The sequence below is a fragment of the Lupinus angustifolius genome, chromosome LG15 (genome assembly GCF_001865875.1).
Source record: "Lupinus angustifolius cultivar Tanjil chromosome LG15, LupAngTanjil_v1.0, whole genome shotgun sequence".
NCBI lineage: Eukaryota > Viridiplantae > Streptophyta > Magnoliopsida > Fabales > Fabaceae > Lupinus > Lupinus angustifolius.
The window spans coordinates 20,747,075-20,766,538 of record NC_032023.1 but is presented as its reverse complement, the minus strand read 5'-3'; the positions used below and the strand labels follow the sequence as shown (position 1 = coordinate 20,766,538).

General features: G+C 34.7%; 2 protein-coding genes across 4 annotated transcripts in view; both read left to right on the top strand.

The window, feature by feature from the left end:
• Positions 1 to 11,267, top strand: part of LOC109328058 (phosphatidylinositol 4-kinase alpha 1-like) — a 20,627-nt gene extending 9,360 nt beyond the window's left edge. Inside the window, exons 11-27 of the mRNA XM_019561305.1 lie at positions 380 to 538; positions 662 to 844; positions 1,436 to 1,969; positions 2,072 to 2,431; positions 3,245 to 3,459; positions 4,757 to 4,940; positions 5,071 to 5,207; positions 5,297 to 5,447; positions 6,217 to 6,483; positions 7,011 to 7,088; positions 7,276 to 7,320; positions 8,321 to 8,493; positions 8,588 to 8,783; positions 8,986 to 9,126; positions 10,137 to 10,345; positions 10,555 to 10,716; positions 10,800 to 11,267. Of these exons, the coding sequence (XP_019416850.1) occupies positions 380 to 538; positions 662 to 844; positions 1,436 to 1,969; positions 2,072 to 2,431; positions 3,245 to 3,459; positions 4,757 to 4,940; positions 5,071 to 5,207; positions 5,297 to 5,447; positions 6,217 to 6,483; positions 7,011 to 7,088; positions 7,276 to 7,320; positions 8,321 to 8,493; positions 8,588 to 8,783; positions 8,986 to 9,126; positions 10,137 to 10,345; positions 10,555 to 10,716; positions 10,800 to 11,058 (3,453 nt within the window). The 3' untranslated portion in view covers positions 11,059 to 11,267. The remainder of the gene's footprint in view (positions 1 to 379; positions 539 to 661; positions 845 to 1,435; positions 1,970 to 2,071; positions 2,432 to 3,244; positions 3,460 to 4,756; positions 4,941 to 5,070; positions 5,208 to 5,296; positions 5,448 to 6,216; positions 6,484 to 7,010; positions 7,089 to 7,275; positions 7,321 to 8,320; positions 8,494 to 8,587; positions 8,784 to 8,985; positions 9,127 to 10,136; positions 10,346 to 10,554; positions 10,717 to 10,799) is intronic.
• LOC109328100 (AT-hook motif nuclear-localized protein 10-like) lies at positions 13,459 to 17,506 on the top strand. Of its 3 annotated transcripts, none has more exons than XM_019561378.1 (6): positions 13,459 to 13,534; positions 14,057 to 14,527; positions 15,167 to 15,222; positions 15,907 to 16,032; positions 16,556 to 16,717; positions 16,952 to 17,506. In XM_019561378.1, exons 2-6 carry the CDS (start codon positions 14,074 to 14,076, stop codon positions 17,126 to 17,128), a joined length of 975 nt encoding a protein of 324 aa, XP_019416923.1. In that variant the 5' UTR covers positions 13,459 to 13,534; positions 14,057 to 14,073; the 3' UTR covers positions 17,129 to 17,506. The 3 variants fall into 3 exon arrangements, with proteins under 3 accessions (XP_019416923.1, XP_019416921.1, XP_019416920.1); XM_019561376.1 differs by having other exon boundaries at positions 13,478 to 13,576; XM_019561375.1 differs by lacking the exon at positions 13,459 to 13,534 and having other exon boundaries at positions 13,877 to 14,527.

Genomic DNA, 19,464 nt, shown 5'->3' with positions numbered 1-19,464 from the left:
CATGCATTAATGCAAGCCAGTAAGCCTCAACTAAGGAGCAGGGACATGTTTATTTAGTGTAATTATTATCTAAATGTGAGCTAGTACCTTAAAAAACAAGTTGAGCTAGTACCTTAAAAAAACAAGTTGAGCTAGTAACTTAGTAAACAGCATGTTCTGTCAAAACTTCATTTACTTTTTTACCCTAAAAACCTAAGGTGGTAGGAAAAGTTATCATTTTATGCATTTGTAAAACAATTCTATGCCCTCTGTTTCTCATATGGAGAATGTTACTTTTGTTGCATGAATGGATTTCTTTTGCATGAGAAATACTTGACTTATGGATGTCATTATGTTTCTCTCGGCACCATATCAACATGATTAATTGGTATGGCTTCAGGAAGATAGAGTATCGGAAATAGGCCATGAAGCTGAGGCCCGAGATTCAATACTTACTATGCATACTTGTTTTCTAATCAAAAGCCTGTCGCAAAGGGAGGATCATATAAGAGATATCGCAGAGAACTTGTTGCCACAAATTAGAGATAGATTTCCTCAGGTACATTTTTTAACTGTGTATGCTACAAAGATGTGTATGTGTGTACATTTATTTACCTAACGTGTCTTGTGCTTTTTTCTTGAATTGTCCGTCAGAGTTAATATTAGAAATATGGCTTTTCAGGTTTTATGGGATACTTCCTGCTTAGACTTGTTGCTATTTTCATTTAATGACGACTCCTCTTCGACTGTCATCAATGATCCTGCTTGGACAGCAACAGTCCGTTCCTTGTATCAAAGAATTGTTCGGGAATGGATTGTTAAATCACTTTCAAGTGCTCCATGCACTAGCCAGGGCCTTCTCCAGGTGACATGATCTGTTTCATTGATTTTAATCAAAATTTAAATTTTTGTAGTTTGTTTGTCATCTTTGTCTCTCAACACTTTGTGCTGATTCTGGCTTTGGAGGAGCTAGGACTTGTTGTTTTTTGTATGTAAGAAGTTTAGAAAAAAAATTATTTGAAAATTAAAGTACGAGTTCCTATTCTAAGCATGTATCATGTGTCAAATGCTGGGTGATATTTTTTTCCTCTGGGGGTGGGCATCATTGTCTACAAAATATAGAAAGCTTCATACCAGAAGACAACTCCAATGGTTTAGGTACCTTTGACCTGTCGTAAAAACGACAGAGAAATAGAGGGATAGGTGGCTGTGTTGTATTCGATATCTGTCCTGTACTCATTCATGCATCATAGGTCATAAGTATAATCTGCATATGACTGTGCTACTGATTCTAATTGAATTGCTTTCTGAAATTGGTCCCATAATGTGGTGGGTGGATAAGTTTTATTGTGCCTTAATTCCTTCCATTTAAAATTTATATAAGGTTTATTGTCAAATATTTTTATTTTTAGTAAATTCTCAGTCTTTCTCTGAACTTCTGTCTATTTCATGTCAGGATAAGCTATGTAAAGCAAATACCGGCCAAAGGGCACAGCCCACAATTGATATTGTTTTACTTTTATCTGAGATACGAATTGGCTCTGGGAAAAATGACTGGCCGATACAAACAGCAAATATTCCAGCAGTCATGGCTGCAGCAGCTGCAGCTTCAGGTGCAAACATAAAAGCATCAGAGTCTTTTAATTTGGAAGTTATCAGTTCTGGTAAGTGCAATCAAGCTGCAGCAACAGTTAAGTGCAACCACGCTGGAGAAATAGCTGGCATGAGAAGGTTGTATAACAGCATTGGTGGATTTCAGTCTGGTACTACACCTGGTTTTGGGCTTGGAGTTGGGCTTCAAAGAATTATATCTGGAGCTTTTCCTCAACAGCCACAAGCTGATGATGACTCATTCAACGGAATGTTGCTTAATAAGTTTGTGCGTTTACTTCAACAATTTGTCAACATAGCAGAGAAAGGTGGGGAGGTGGTCAGGTCTGAATTTCGTGATACTTGCTCTCAGGCTACAGTTCTGCTTTTGTCAAATTTGGTAAATACATTTCTTACTGGTGCTTCGATGGTAATAGTTAGAACTCTTCGGCAATCTATGTTATTGTACCTTTATCGGACTTATGTTTTTCTTTTTGGCCAGAGTTCTGGATCCAAGTCGAATGTGGAGGGATTCTCACAACTTCTTCGACTTCTTTGCTGGTGTCCTGCTTATATTTCAACCCATGATGCAATGGAAACTGGTGTTTTCATATGGACTTGGTTGGTTTCTGCTGCACCTCAGCTTGGATCTCTTGTCCTTGCAGAGCTTGTTGATGCATGGTTATGGACAATTGACACCAAACGTGGTCTTTTTGCATCTGAAGTAAGATATTGTGGGCCTGCTGCCAAACTGAGGCCTCACCTGTCCCCTGGCGAGCCTGAAGCGCAGCCTGAGATTAATTCTGTTGAGCAGATAATTGCTCATCGACTATGGCTTGGATTTCTCATTGATCGCTTTGAGGTTAGAAGTTTCTCATCTTATTTGTTAACATATGCTTTTTCGTTTTGCCACTTGCTTATCTAAACATTATAATGATTGCCATGTTAATTGTGGGTTCGTTTTGATTGCAAGAAAAAGTATAATTAATTCATGAAGTATATATATATATATATATATATATAATTGTTTTATTTGAGTAACATGGGATTTGCGTTGGGTATTGTCTTGATCTTTCATCACCATTGCAAGGTGATAATAATAAGAATAAAAAATCATTCTATGAATATTTTGATTAGAGCTACTATACATTAAACTTGGCAAGGTTGAATCTTTTGTTTCTCTATCAACCTACTGTGTTTTTTTAGTGAAAGATCATGTTTCAGTTATTTGATGTGGATTTTTCAATTCTGGAATCTATTCATGAATTGTCACTTATTCAGAGGAGTGATATTCATTCCTTGATTAGTGGATTGTGTGATATTTTTTATGGTAATAACTTGCCACCAAATGTTTGCTGCTAATGATCTGGTTGACTAATTGCTATTGAAATTTTAATTTTTTTAACATTCAATATCTTGATTCACATTATAAACAACCTAATGAACTAAAATTGATGTGGTTGAAGAAGGTATTATCTTGTTGCTTACTTCTATTAAATATTATTATTGCATCTAGTTCCAAACTTAAGAATTGCGAATAACTTACCTAATAGTATATTTTTGTTCCCCAGGTAATTTTAAATTTTTTAGGTTCCCTGGATAATTTTAATTTTTTTATGTTCCTGTTTAATTTTAATTATTTAGGTTCCCGGGATACTTATCTTGTCTTTTGTAGGCGATTCGGCTCCAAAGTGTGGAACAACTCTTGCTTCTTGGTAGGATGTTGCAGGGGACAACAAAGCTTCCCTGGAACTTTTCACGCCATCCTGCAGCCTCAGGCACCTTTTTCACTCTCATGCTTCTAGGGCTCAAATACTGCTCATGCCAGTTTCAGGGCAATCTGCAAAAATTTCAAATAGGGCTTCAACTGCTGGAAGATCGGATTTATCGGTAAACATTAGTCTCTTACATTTTATTTTTGGCATTCTTGGTGTAGCTATCCGAAGTAGTTACTTTTCTGAATATTAGAATATATGAAAGTATCTCACAATATCTTAAGACTATCCTAGAAGATCTCTTAGAATTGAGATCACTTTATCTTATCTTTTATGATTTGTTTCCTTATTTATTAAGAGCTAGTATTATTATAGATAGGGATTAAGATTATGTCATTTGCATCACATTATTATCACAACATCATGACATCATTATTCACAATATTATGACATCATTATTTACAATATTATCAATACAATTTACTAATTGTCATTCCTTTTTCTCCTTTCATATCTAAGCCCTATAATTTCAACAATTAATATTTGTTTAATATTAATTGTTGCAAAATTTATGCCATTTGTTGTTCTACATGGAGCATGCTTTTTGCTACAACATATTATAATTCATGGTAGGTTACATACTGCATTCCCTTTTCAATTTATGTTTCTTACAAGGTTTTTATTCCCATACCTTGGTTGAGTGAAAGGTTTTTCTGGAAACTGCTTTTTTAGATGGTCAAATTTTGTCGGCATGTCAATATGTTTCTAAGTGCCAAAGAGGGGATGAGTTTCACTTTGGAAATGGGTGAAATCACATGTAGACCAACTGTACTCAACCCAGTCTGTGAATCTGCCACTCAAATCTTTTGTGCCAAATGTCAGCGTGTTCTGATTATGCAATGACTAAACATCATTTACTTCATGCTTCCCTTCTCTTCCAGATGTGACCAATAGATAATGTGTTGAATCTTATTGTGTTAGTAAATTTATAGTCAATTTCAATTTGAATGAATGCTTTGCCTGTTAATTCTTCTTTTCAGAAACCTACTAAGATGATCAAAATACACAGTGGATCTTCTGTATTCTGTCTCTTGTTCTTTTTTATGGAACAACCAGAAGATCCAAGCCTTATACCGTCCATAAAGAATGCTTATCCCTCTTAATAACGTTTAACCTATTTTTTTTTATTACAATTGGAGTTGCATCTTTTGGAGGTTGTTTAGTTTGCTAAATATGTGGGTGGGCGGGGGATCTGTTATAACTGTAAAGGACTTGACTCGATTTTTAGATTAGCTTTTCAGTGCATTAAATTTCTTAGGTCTTCTAACAATATTTCGACAGCATGCTTCTCAACTTTTTCATTGCAATTTTTCATAGACCAATTAATTTCTTTCGAAGATATCTATCCATTTATGATTTATCATGTTTACCATTTTTGGATTAACTGAATATGTCATTTGGTGCATTTGCAGGGCTTCTCTGGGTTGGTTTGCTCATTATCCTGAATGGTACGACACAAACTATTCAAATTTTGCTCAGTGTGAGGCTCAGTCTGTTTCTCTATTTGTTCAGTACCTTTCAAATGTGAAAGGAGATGTTGTTCAACTTGGTTCAAAAGGAAATGGACAAGAAAATGGAAACCCTTTGGCTGATGTGGTAATAATTCTATGTCCGGCATTGTCATCTGCTTTGCACTATTGGCTTTGGAACATTATGTGCTCACTTTAAACTTTTCCAAGGTACTAGCAAACTATTTTGTGCAATTTTCTAATATTTATGTATACAGAATGATCACCACCATCCTGTTTGGGGTCAAATGGAGAATTATGCTGTTGACAGAGAAAAACGGAGGCAGTTACTTATAATGCTGTGCCAACATGAGGCTGACAGGCTTGAGGTCTGGGCACAACCGACCAACACAAAGTATACATATCTATCTATCTATCTATCTGTTTTTACCACTGGCGTCTCTTCTTTTCTTTAATTTTAAGATACTTGATATGTATTTCCAGGGAAAGTGTTTCACGACCCAAGTATAGTTCAGATAAATGGGTAGAATTTGCTAGGACTGCCTTTGCCGTTGATCCTAGGATTGCTTTATCCTTGGCTTCAAGGTTCCCGACCAATGCATTTTTGAAAACTGAAGTAACTCAGCTGGTTCAGGTATGTTTTCTTATAATATTGTGAAGTAGAAGTTCTATTCAGTTGAGTGTCTGCATAATAGGAATTGATTTAATAGGTCAAGACTTATGTTTTTTTGCAACGATTGCTCCTTTAATCTCTGGATGTTGGACAGTGGAAGTGTGGTGGGCATTGGATTTGTGGTAGAAAAGTTTAGGGTTGAAGGGGGTGTGGCTTGCAAATTGGTAATTGCATCCTGCAGGAATAATTTTTTTATAGTTTTGATAGGCATTAGAGAAAAATCAAGTGAGAAAAGGCATCGAAGGTTTTGAAAGAGAGAATGTTTTATTCTCTCTATTTTCTACCAAATACATTAGGTTTGGGTACTGAAAAGAAAACATAAATCATAATCATATCTGAATGCATAAAAATCATAATGGTAAAAATCTATTTGTTTGTGTCCAAATTATGCGTGTCGAAATATCTTTTTTGAAATTATACCATCTTGTAATTATTGTCGGTTGTACAATTATAAGAGTTGATTGTTTCTTACCTGATCTTTTAGTAATTATTTCTCCCAAGCATATTTGATGTCAATCCTGGTAAAGGGGCTTAATTATTCAGTCATACTGATATTCATACTTTTCCATTCAAATTGGTGTGAGAGCCTATTCAGTCATACTGATATTTATACTGAAATGGCAGATTTACTATTGTAGTGTTTCCCCATTTATGTGATCTGAGCTGTTCTCTCTCATGACTAATACATATATTATCTTGCAAAAAATGACATAACAACTTCTCTTTACAGGGACATATTATAGATGTGCGCAACGTACCTGAAGCATTACCTTACTTTATCACCCCCAAGGCGGTTGATGACAATTCAGTGCTTTTGCAACAATTGCCTCACTGGGCTCCTTGTTCTATTACACAAGCTCTGGAGTTCCTTACTCCTGCATACAAGGGGCATCCACGGGTCATGGCGTATGTTCTAAGGGTTCTAGAATCCTATCCTCCTGAAAGAGTGACTTTTTTCATGCCGCAGCTGGTGCAGTCTTTGCGACATGATGATGGGGTTAGATATCTACTGAAATTTGAATTCATGATTTTCCCCACTTAGTATGTATATGCTCAAACTGTGTGCCACTTAAAATCCAGTTCTACATATTTCTTTTTACCTCTCACCATTTAACACCTACAGCATAACGTAAGTAAGACTTCCGCTTCTAGTTATGTAATGACATTCTTCAGATTTTGAAAAGTCTGTTGACTAAACAAAAATATATACATAAAATTACGGATTCAGAAAGTGTTTTCCATCGTGTCAAATGTCACTAGTCTTGTGGGAGTTTTGTGACTTACCTCTCCAATTTTTTATACTCGCTAAATATTTTGACATCTTTTAATTTCTTTCCCCAAATATAATATCATACTTTGGCACACATATTTTTAAATTCTTTTTTCTTAACACGTTTCAAAGTTACTCTGCAATAAGTGATGTAAAAGGGTAGATAACTTTAAGCCAACGTATGACCTTATTTATAGTGAATTTCAACTTGTTTTTGCTTGATAATAAGCAGTTCCATATTTTAATTTTTTCAGAAATTAGTAGAAGGTTATTTGCTTAGAGCTGCTCAAAGAAGTGACATATTTGCCCATATTCTTATCTGGCACCTACAGGTATAACTTGTGATTGTTGATTATCATTATTTCTTTTTCTTTTTTATGAAAGTTATTCTTATTTCACTTAATTATGTTGTGCACATTATCATTGTATATAGTTTTGTATTTGTTACCTCACTTCTTTGTTACAAGTTCTTTGTTATCTATTTAACAAGTGGTTAAGCACTGAGTTTCTTTGGGGCAGGGCGAGACTGTACCTGAGCCAGGGAAAGATCCTAACATTGGGAAGGTATGCCAACAGCAAGCTTCTTTATATCCTGTATAGTTATTGCTATCATATAGTGATGAAACATCATGAATTCCAAACTAAAATTGGCATCTACTGCTAGGATTTATGCTGGTCATGTACATCATTTAGGCAATATTTAATATTTACTGAGCAGTGAGCACTGAAACCAGATGCACTGGCTTTAATCATGAGTTCTGCTATAAGTACTAGTAATGATAATATAATAATTATTATTGTTATTACGATACTGTCTCTGTTAATAAATGTAATTAACAAGTTATGTTTATGTAATTGGTTCTCTGACAAATTTGCTTCAGAAACATGACTCCCTCAATCCTTCCACCATTTTATGTGTCTCATTTAACTTTTCATGAAGTTTAAGTACACCTTTCCTTTTTCTGAGTAAAAACACATCATAGTTTAGTGCATCAGATCAAGTATTGTTAAAACTATCGTCAACGTTTTTTGAATTTGAAAAAAAAAAGTGATAGCAATTGAGGAAAGTATAAACTTGGCATATTGACTCTTAAAAGTGACATGCATTTTGAGACTGCCCAATATGGAAGTTTAAGAGTTGAAAGTTGTGGAGTCTTATTATAGTTTCAGGCTTATGAACTATTAAGTTATTATAATCAGGACATTACCTAGTTGTTGCCTTCATAATTAAGCAATGAGGTGCAGTATGTAATCATATAGGCATTTGGTTATGTGGCCACTGTAGGCTGAGCTTACAATTGTACTGTGGTGGAATATGTTTGTTGTGTAGAAAGTCATGATGACACTAGGAGAAAAACGATTGAGATTAACATTGACATTTAGTTCGTCAGAGTGGATACATTTTTGTGGTTGTCTAAAATCTTCAAAATTGGCACTCACTTCTGTAGTACTACTTTGTGAAGATGTAGAATATATTCAATCTAATCCTTTGTTTTATGTTAGAATTTGTTATGTTTTTCCACATCATAGTTTAGAGTTTGTATTCACATGTGCTTCCTTTCAGAATGGTTCATTTCTAGAACTGCTGCCAGCTGTAAGGCAACGGATAATTGATGGTTTTAGTCCAAAGGCACTTGATATATTTAAAAGGGAGTTTGATTTCTTCGACAAAGTTACTTCCATCTCTGGCGTACTATATCCACTCCCTAAGGAAGAACGCCGAGCTGGTATCCGAAGGTATTAGGCAGATGTCTTTGGCATGATCCTTATTTTGAATTCCCAAGTCAATTTCAAAATAGAGGTTGATGTATGAATTTATCATCTTCGATAGGGAATTGGAGAAAATTGAACTGGAGGGTGACGACCTTTATCTGCCGACAGCTCCTAGCAAGCTTGTTAAGGGTATTATCGTGGATAGTGGTATTCCCTTACAGTCAGCTGCAAAAGTCCCAATCTTGATAGCATTTAACGTAGCTGATCGAGATGGGGACCAAAACGATATAAAGCCACAAGGTTGCATTTTCAAGGTTAGCTGTCCTGTATTTATGACATCCTTTGCAGACTCAAAATTCAGGCATTGGCGTTTATAATTGATTTGTTATCCTGTCAACACAATTGCAAAACATTGTGTTATACACATATACAAGCATAACAAAATAGTTTTTTTTAATACATTGTGTACTCTCTTTTCTTCTCATTCTTGGACTAATTGAGTTTTCCTCATTCAAGGTTGGAGATGACTGTAGACAAGATGTTCTTGCCCTTCAAGTAATTGCACTTCTTAGAGATCTATTTGAAGCTGTCGGATTAAATCTATATCTATTTCCTTATGGTGTTCTGCCTACTGGTCCTGAGAGAGGTATAATAGAGGTGAGTTTATTGCTAATATACTGAAGCATCCTGAAAAATTCTGTGGCACCAACTAATTTAGATTAAGTAAAAGTATGGTCAAGATCAGAACGGGTGGAATACCGATCCCGGGATAACTGCAGCCATGTTAATTCTTGGAAGTTTATTTCCAAAGGATATGTTTCTTTTCGATGATTGCTATTTTACATTCTAGGTCTGATGGTAATCACATGGTTGTCAAACTCTCAAGTTAGCTGGTGACCTCATGCTAGTTTATGATCTTGGGATACAAATTTGAGTTGTGTAAACTCTCTTTATATCAAACCTGCGCATATGGTCTTGGCCTCTAAAGCATGCTTTTAGTTGATATTGTTGGTACTTGGGTTGAAATGCCTAAGTTCTGCAATGTGTTTGGTTGATTTTTTATCAATTTATTATTATTATTCCTCTGCTTTGTTAAGCTATAAAATATTAAGTCCTGAGCTAAGTTTATATAATATAATAGTAGGGTCCATTTTGAGTTGCTTTTTTACTTGATTACTTTAGTTTGCTTTGTTTGAAATGTGAAATATTAATTAGGGATTTTCTATTTAATTATGTTGGTTTTTAAGGTATGTTTACTGAATGAGTCAGCTTTACTGGAGCACTTGTGTTAAGTTGTGGGAGGGTTAGCTTCAGGGGGCTAAATAAATGGGGGCGTGTCCTAATTTGGATTTCACAATTTTCCAACTGGAATTCATCTGCATATGTAGTTTATCACCTTGTTTTGATCAATAATTTTAAGAATTAAAAGTTTAAGATTCTTTTATCTATAGCTTTTTCTTTAAATTATCTCCAGTTTTGGCCTAGTAATTTCATCTCTTATTTTTTTTAAAATAGTTAATAAGTTTAACCAGCCATTCAGGTTGTTAAGAAAAGAAGGGGATAAGAATTTATAGGATATTAGAAATAGTCATCCTCTGTTAATTATTTCTAATATCCTACATGGGATAACTATTTTGTTAACTCAATTCATATTTAATGTTTTCCAGGTTGTGCCTAATACACGTAGTAGAAGTCAAATGGGGGAGACAACTGATGGGGGTTTGTTGGAGATATTTCAGCAAGACTTCGGTCCTGTAGGAACTGCCAGTTTTGAGGCAGCACGCCAGAACTTCATCGTCAGCAGTGCTGGTTATGCTGTTGCTAGTCTTTTGCTTCAACCAAAAGATAGGCACAATGGGAACCTTCTCTTTGATAGGTAAGATTTTGTCTTTCTTCTATTACTTTGTTATCAAATGTATTTATAATTGCTCGCCCAATCAATTTTACCTTTGTTGCCTCTGAAATATTTAAAGTCCTCATTGTTTGCCCTCGGTTGATTTCGTTTGATCTTCATTCCCCCACCCCCTGCTTTCTTCCCCTACCGCAAATATGTAAGTTATTTAACCAATAAATATGCTGATACAGTGCTGGGAGGCTTGTTCATATTGACTTTGGTTTCATCCTAGAAACTTCTCCTGGTAATAATATGCGTTTTGAAAGTGCACATTTTAAGCTAAGCCATGAGATGACACAATTACTAGATCCATCTGGTGTTATGAAGAGTGAGACATGGAGCCAATTTTTAAGGTAGTGGTGATGGAATTTCTCTCTCTTTTTACCCCTTTTCATATTATCAAAAACTGTTTGTGACCGGGTATTTGTACATCTAGTTTGTGCGTGAAGGGGTACCTAGCTGCCCGTCGTCATATGGATGGGATCATCACTATTGTGGCTTTAATGCTTGATAGTGGGTTACCTTGCTTCAGTAGGGGTGACCCAATAGGCAATCTTCGGAAGAGATTTCATCCAGAGATGAGTGAGCGCGAAGCAGCCAATTTCATGACCCATGTTTGTAAAGATGCTTACAATAAGTGGAGTACAGCTGGCTATGACTTGATACAATACCTGCAGCAAGGAATCGAAAAGTGAGGTAATATAGAACTGACCTAACATGTACATGGTTGCTTGTAATTTTATTTACAGTCATTTATTGAGAAGGGAATAATATAATTGACAGATGAATATTTTAAAGGTATGTATTTTTTTTGCGGGTTCTTGTGATGTAAGAATACAGCTATGCATTCTTGTTTATTATTGGCAAGTGCAATTCATTTCATTTATGAGTATAAGATTCCTCATCCTCTTCTTTCTCTAACGTCTGGGAAATTTCAGGAAAAGAAGGAAATAAGAATTTGAAGAATGGTATTCTTACATGATTTCTTATAATTTTAGTAAAATGACCTACAAAGTCGAAGTATTACCAAACTAACCTAGTTGCACAAATGGTGGTGGGTTTTGATCCTTTCATATACCAGAATGTTCCCATTCATCCTTTAATTGTTCACGGTTTAGGGCTTTTGGAGATAAAGAAAATAAACATTGTTGAGAATGTCATGACAGATAATTTCACTTGGAAGCAAACATACTTTGCAGTATGATGTATGATGTTAACATACTTCGGGTAGTTAGATGATGCAAAAGCTCTCCATTTAATGCCAAGTGAATCTGTAGGATCATTTTTTTGATCTCAAGTGAATCCTTTTAGGATTATTTTTTTATCTCAGGTGAATCTCTGGTAGATTAAATTAATAGTTTAGTCTTCGCTTGTTTTCCCACCATGATCATAATGCATGTTCAATCATTGTTATTACGGATACCATGTTTGGAATTTTTTGTCCAAGTGGGAAAAATAATTTATATGCTACAAGCATCCTAACACTTTTTGAGTCACGCTAATTCCCATTTGCCCTTTAGATGGTATGGCCCTAACCAAACATGAAGGTGATATCAGTGATATTTTTACTTTTAAGCTAAACCACATATTTGTGGTAAATAAATTTCGTAATGCTAATCAACCTCACAATTTTCATGAGGTTTGTTTGCTTATTTAAAAAGAAAATGTCAACATCTTAATGCCTTAAGGAATGTATGTGCTTCATAGCTTTTATGAAGAAAAAAGAGAATAAAAAGTTAGAATTAGCAACCATTCACATAATATACCACTTGCACACAACTTCTGACTCTCATTATTGAGTAGCTCTTCAGTTTCAAAATGAATCATTCTCATTCCAATTTGGTCGAAATACGCAACTACATCAATATTCCACATTAACAAAGTTTAATATTTTAACGGCATTTTATTCCAATTAATGACTCCTTAAAAAATGTAACACATATTTTGTCCTAAAAGTGTATCACTTCCTGTTCCATTTGAGGTAATTGGTTGAAAATATATATATAATTTAATAATGAAATGTTTATCTGACATGCTTCCAAATCACCAAAAGAACCTTCCATCTCCTGGAGCTTCTTAGCATGTATTTCAGATAAATGAAGCGGCACAAATTTCAAGTGTTTCAGGTTTAACTTCATGTGCCACAAATTTAGGATGAATGATTTATGATTCCTTCCCTTGGGAGACTAAGAGTGAAACCATGCGCACTTACTTTCAACACTTTGGTCATATTCTAGAAGCTGTTGTTATCACTCATAACAACACTGCTCTTTCTAAAGGCTATGGTTTTGTCAGTATCTTTTATTATTATTATTCTATATGATAGATTATGCCTTCTGAGTATAATAAACCTTTACACTGTAGCTATTTTGATTCACTATAGAATTGACTTGGTTTCTATCTCACATGCATGGAATTGGAGGGTATAGGTGACTTTCCGGGATCCCGAAGTTGCTCAGAGGGTTTGTGATGGTCGTAGAGCTAATTGTAATTTGGTTTCACTTGGTCGACCATGCCCTCTTCTTCCTTATGGTATTAACACTTTTATGCATGAATATATGCTTCACTTGATCGACCATGCCATCACATATTCACATTAAATGATGTGACTTTTGTGCTCTCACAGATAATATACTGACTGTGTATAACTCTTTATATTGTCAATACATAGATAGATATTACACTGATAGAAAAAAAACAATTTCTAAGGTTATAGTTGAGGTCTACTTGTGCCCAAAAAAAGAAAGAGTTAATTGATCAACAAAACACAGATGAAGTATACAATCTGTTATACCATCCATTTGATAGAAGAAGAAAGTTATATTAAGCAAGTGAGATGATAAAAGGGAGCAGTTACATGGATTCTTACACTAAAAATGGAATATGGTTTGAACATATAATTGAAGTTAATGGGAAGTAGTAGAGCACCTTTGTAAAAGTATATGCACAAAAGGGATTTTGTAAGTTTCTCATTTAATTTCACTTTCCAAATTTTGTAGGAAGGGCATAAAGGGAAAACACAAAATCTCTTAAAAATATTGAAAAAAGAATGAATAAAAAAGTAATATGTTAAATGAAAACTGGAGGTGGAGAGAGAGAGAGAGAGAGAGAGAGAAGCACCTAAGCACCTTGGTTCGTAAATCCATCCCACGATTTTTCCTTCTACCACATATATTTCTCACCCTCTCCATTTCTTTTTCCTTTAACTTATTCGTAAGTTTATTTCTTTTTTATTTCTTTTTATTTACTCCCATCTTCTATTCTATATCTCTCATTTTTCTTCTTCTAATTCTCACTGCCAATTAAAAATTACTTTTTCATTTCTTTATTTCACATTCAAAATACAAAATTGTTATATTTTCAATAAAATCTGAAATTTATTTTCATGATCCCAGCAAGTAAAATCGCTTCCATGGCTGATTTTGCAGTTACTTTGCTACTTCACTCACTGTTATAAAATTAGGGTTTTCAACTTTGTCACTCATTTCTTTTTCTTCTTCTCCCTCTTTGGGGGTCAAAAATAAAATTGAATGAATTGTTTGAACACGTTAAATGAAGTGAATTTGAAATCTGAATGGGTAATTGTTATATGGAAGCAGAAAAAAGAAACATAATGATGATGATGATGATGATGATTATGGTTTATAAATTTCAGATTCCAATGCTCATTTGTGTTGTTTATGTTGAACCCAGATATTGAGATCAACATTATGTCGCAACAAAATTTCAACTTTGGTATTCAGAAACCTGAACAAGAGCAAAATGTGCGGACGGAATATGCTGCTATTCAGATGGCAACACCCACCGTTGCTCCTCTTCCACTTTCTACCGTTAACTTTAACGGTGCTGCCGTGCACGGCCCTGTGGGTAGCTCTGAACCTGTGAAAAGGAAGAGAGGAAGGCCAAAGAAAATTGAATCCAACGGTCCAATTGCGGTTACGGCTGCTCCGGCAGGTGTACATTTTGGTCCTCCTAGTGCTTCCACAGCTCCTTTTGCTCCCTTTGCTCATGCTGCTGCTACTGCTGCTTATGCCGCCGCCACCACTCCTTTTTCCCCGGCTGCACCTGCTTCTGCTCCTGCTCCTGGTGCTCCTGCATCCACAGTTCCGGTGAAAAAGAGAGGCAGACCTCGCGGTTCTGTCAATAAGCATCGTCGCGTCAATGGTATGGTAGCTACTAGCATATATACATTATCTTCTGCTCTTGTTTTTTTTTTACTTCCTCTATGCTTTGTATTAGTCTTTCATGCCATTTTTAATTTCTAATTTTCTGTGATGAAACTCTATTTATATATACAATATGTATACACTAGCTAGTAGTAGAAGTAGTAATAGTAGTAGTAGCAGCTATTTTTCTCACAGGATATGCAATGGAATGGTTTTCTCTCATTTCAATATAATCGAGCTTAAAGTATATTTAATACTCACAAAACTCTATTTTTTAGTTGTAATTTACAGCTGGTATGGATAGATACTTGTTATGTTTAAAGTAATGAAGTATATGGTAGAACTAGAATTTGGGACCTGTGACTACCCCATCTGTCTTGTTAGTTCCCCAATTTTTAAATTTACTATTTTGCCCATGTCTATTCCAGTTTCATGCCTTTAGCTATTTTGTTTGCCCTTAGCCCCTAAGTATGTGATTTCCTATTTCCTTGCATTTAAGCTACTCTCATTTGCAATTGCATTTCATATATACATTCAAAATGTGAAAGGTTTCCTTTTATTTCATTTCAGAAGTGGATAATCAAATTTCATGTATGTGTATGTGATGTTATCTTGTCATGGAATTTTTTTTCTGCAGAACCAGGTCCAGAATTTCCATTGACCCCTCATGTTATCACCGTGAAAGCTGGAGAGGTATCTGCTTAATCTTAAAGAAGATATTATTCATATGCATGGAGTAAATTATTTTAACTGTGAATGGTTGTTATGCTGCCTTTTTATTTCCTAGAAAATTGTGTTATTTATTAATATTTTATAACTTCTGTTCCATGCCTCACATCAGTACTCATATACTTTAATTAAAGTGGTAATTTGGCTTACTTTGATGAATATTGTTGTTTCTGAAAGTGAGATTGTGATTCATTCTTTTTCTGCACTTGCTCTTTCATTTTAAACATGCATAATTTGATTGTTGACAATACTTCCTTTGGGGTGAATGAGAAACACCGTAATCATTAGACTAAATTAGATTTCTTCCTTGTCCATACAGCTTCATTATTTTAATTAATGGAAGGAAGGAGGTGATATAGTCATATGTATTTATATTTCCTAAATCTTGAGATTGTTTAGTAGATTTCCGAATCGTTGTTCAAAAACCTTAAACAACGGATATTTTGAAACATAGGGAGTACCACATTACCTTATCATGCTTGTACAGCTGGGCTATAAAAAAACATCTCTAATTTGCAAACATTTAAGCTTTTCAGTATTCATTTGCTCCTTTAAAATATGGGCTATTGTAAATTTTATTGTAATTTTTTAGCATTACTGTAGTTTCTCTTGGGACCAAATACTGCATTTTTATGTTTTGATATGCAGTGTCTTGCGACGAAGATTGTGGCCCTTTCGCTGGATGTACGCAGCAATGTTTGCATATTGTCTGCAAATGGAGCCATTTCTCGGGTGACACTCCGTCAGCCCTCATCTGGATCCGTGACTTATGAGGTTTATAAACATCCTAGCAACCTTTCTTTCATCCTCTTCTCATATACTCATCTTCGATTTAAAATTATGGATATTAGCCATTAGGTCCATCAATTATTTTGTTAGTGTAAATATTCTTTGTCAGTCTCTACTCTCTAGTAGATTATCCTGTGGGCCATGGGGGACATACTTGATGACTTTTATATGTATTTTTGTGTTGATTTGTGGAACTGCTCATTCATTCATATTCATTTTTATTGTTATGAATGATATTTGTTTCTTAGCCTAGTTTAAAAGGCATCAGCATTAATATTTATTCTACAACTTTGTAAGAGAAAATTGAAGTTGATTTTTAAAGTTTGCCCAAAATTAAAATGCTTACTTGGGTATGGTTTGCTAGTATATTCTATATTTACAAGATAGACCAGATTGTGTGAGTGCATTTTGGTGGGAAATGTTGATGGTCATGACACTATAAACAAGCTGCATGCTCTAGTGGTTGGTGCAGGTATCTGAACTCATTTTGTGAATTTTGGGTTTTCAGGGTCGCTTTGAGATCCTTACACTCGGTGGCTCTTTACTTCTCTATGATAATAGCGGTCCATCCCACAGATCTAGTGGACTAAGTGTCTCCTTGTCTGGGCCAGATGGTCATGTTGTGGGAGGTGGCGTTATGGGTGAACTGATTGCTGCTTCCGCTGTTCAGGTACATTTTCTTTCTTGATTTATGTCCTTTTTATTCATACATTTAAAAGAAGCAAAAACTGTACACATTTCTTACTTTATTATCTTTGTGTGTCTTGAACCCTATAGTAAGATATTTATCGTATCTCTACCTTGGTATCTTCCTTTATCATTTACTCGAGCACAGGCAATTCTTGGAAAGACTGTACAGAGATACTTGTCAGTTTGTTCTCTAAACACGACATACATTTTGCAGGTTGTTTTGTTGAGCTTTCCTGGTGAATATTGCAATGTCCCCAAGCTGGCAAACCAAATGGGGAATTCATCTGCCTCACCAAAGTTTGCCAATGCTGGCCAAAGCAGCTCACCATCACAGGGCACGCTCAGCGAATCGTCGGATGGACCTGGGAGCCCTCACAACCCAAGTTCCTGAGCCTGCAATTAAAATAACCCAGCATTCCAGCCATGTCCCTCTACCGAGCTAGTCACTATTTTATGGAGTAGGATTTCGTGTGGTGTGGTGTTACATCAGACTCTACTCACTTGTTATGCTATTTTTCTTGTGTGTTTCTCTTCCTTTCTTAAAGTATTGAAGAGGCGCATGTGTAACATTATCCGTGTAATATTAGTGCAAGAACAAATATTTTAAACGGTAGATTATATGCTTTCTTAGTTTAGAGAGGTTCCAGAGGTTCATGGAGGGTTGGGGTGTGAATAATGTGATCTTAGGAGCATTTAGGATCATGAGATTATAGTGAGACTTCGGCATCTCATTATTGTAACTTGTTTGTCGCTGGTTTTTATGTGGAAACTATGTCTTATCTCCCTCTTTTTTAGTGGTAGTAATTATTAATCTTTAGACACAAATGGAAGTAAATTATGTATGATTTTGATGTTCCTCTTCCTTCATCCTTATGTATCCTTTTGAGCTGCCACACCTTGATCCAGTTCCACAATGTCCATCAAACACATCACTGTATAAATGCAAATTGCAACTACCTTCAATAGGCTTTCTTCATTGTTTTGTGGCACGTCATGGTACCCACTAATGGTCACAACTTTGGTTTCTTCCTGTGAAATAAGCAAAATGAGAGTATAAACTGATCATATTTTTAAACTTGGTATTCTCTAACATAAAAATGTTGCCAACTTGGTATGCTAAAAAGAAGCATGTTGTATAAACTTGTTCAAGATGAAAAACGACATGAATTTCAGACACGGATCATGTTCATGTACCAGGAATAATTCTTGTTCATCCACTACTTGGTTTTGAGGTAATCAACCTAGCGACCTTTCTATTTAACATTAAATAAAACGTGAGATATTTATGATGATTTATTTATTATTCTTTGTATGTTTTTCTCCCAAGTCCAAGTGTTAATATAACTAGTAATGTATTATCTATTTTGAATGTGGTTGGATTTTATTAAGTCTAAAATTAGATTCAAAAATTAGACGTGGATAATATTTAGGGATAGGTAAGTGACAAACATGTCTCGACCTGTCCCATGGATACCTATTCGACATGTTTATATGTGGATATTTAATTGTGTATAAAGTAATGATATTTATTTAACTCCAAATATTTTTTATTACCTACTTTTTTATCATATTAATAAAATATATACATATATCATTTTATATCTCAAATAACATATCTAACTAAGTAATGTTGAAAATATTTATCTAAAAAGACTACGCGTTATATTTAATCAAGTTTATGGTTAATTTCGGTTTCAAAAGATAGTCCAATAGATATTTGGAATTGGATTAATCTGTAGAGGAAAATTAAAAAAAATAATTTAATCAACATTAGGATTGAGTAAGGGACAAACCTTAGTCGGTCTCAATTCCTCACATGTTCAATCCAACTTGAATTTATTTTTTCTTGAGAATGTAAACATAGAAAACTTAAACTGTTGGTGTATGCTATAAGCTATAATAATATAGTCTAAAACTCTGTAAGCCTGTAAGGCAAAACGTAATACCCCCACTAATATTTTTGTCCCATCCCAAGCGACAAAAAAAGCTGACAAGTGAAACCAATGGCCCAAATAATTTGGACTAGTTTGAAGGCGGTGGGATTTTGTATGTTAAAGAATCTTGATATAAATAAATCAGTGATTAAAAAATATCTATAGAAATTTAAATGTGAGATGGTCACGTCGGCACATGATTATTTAATAAATAACATGCAGCTATAGAGTGGGAATATGCATTGTAATTACCAGCTCAAGTACTATATTGTCACTAAATTGAAACTAAGTTGATCTTCTTTAGTAGTGGACTCTCCTCTTTAGTATTGGAAATGTGAAAATAACTATTTTTTTAAAATATTTAATTTAAAAAATATGGACAATTAAAACTTTATTTTTATCATGTATTATAATCTTAGGTATGCACTGTTTTCTTTAATAATGGAGAGGAGGTGGACTGAATGAAACAGATTCCAGATGCCATGTGCCCTGATGAGTAGTATTACTATTGGTATATATTCCTGAGCTGAAAATCAAAGAGTGATGAAGAAACAACATGTACTATTATGTACCCTACTTTCAACATTGTAAGACTGATATCATCTTCCTACAATTTTGATGTTAAGGAAATTGAAAATAAAAATAAGAAAAGAAAAGAAAACGTTATATATTGTGAAATGAGTAATGCATTATGCATGTGGGATATGAATGAGAGAGGAAGCACATGGCACATGATGAAATTGGACCTACTTGGGTATATTCTATTTAGAAACTCATGTTTTCACGTTCCAGT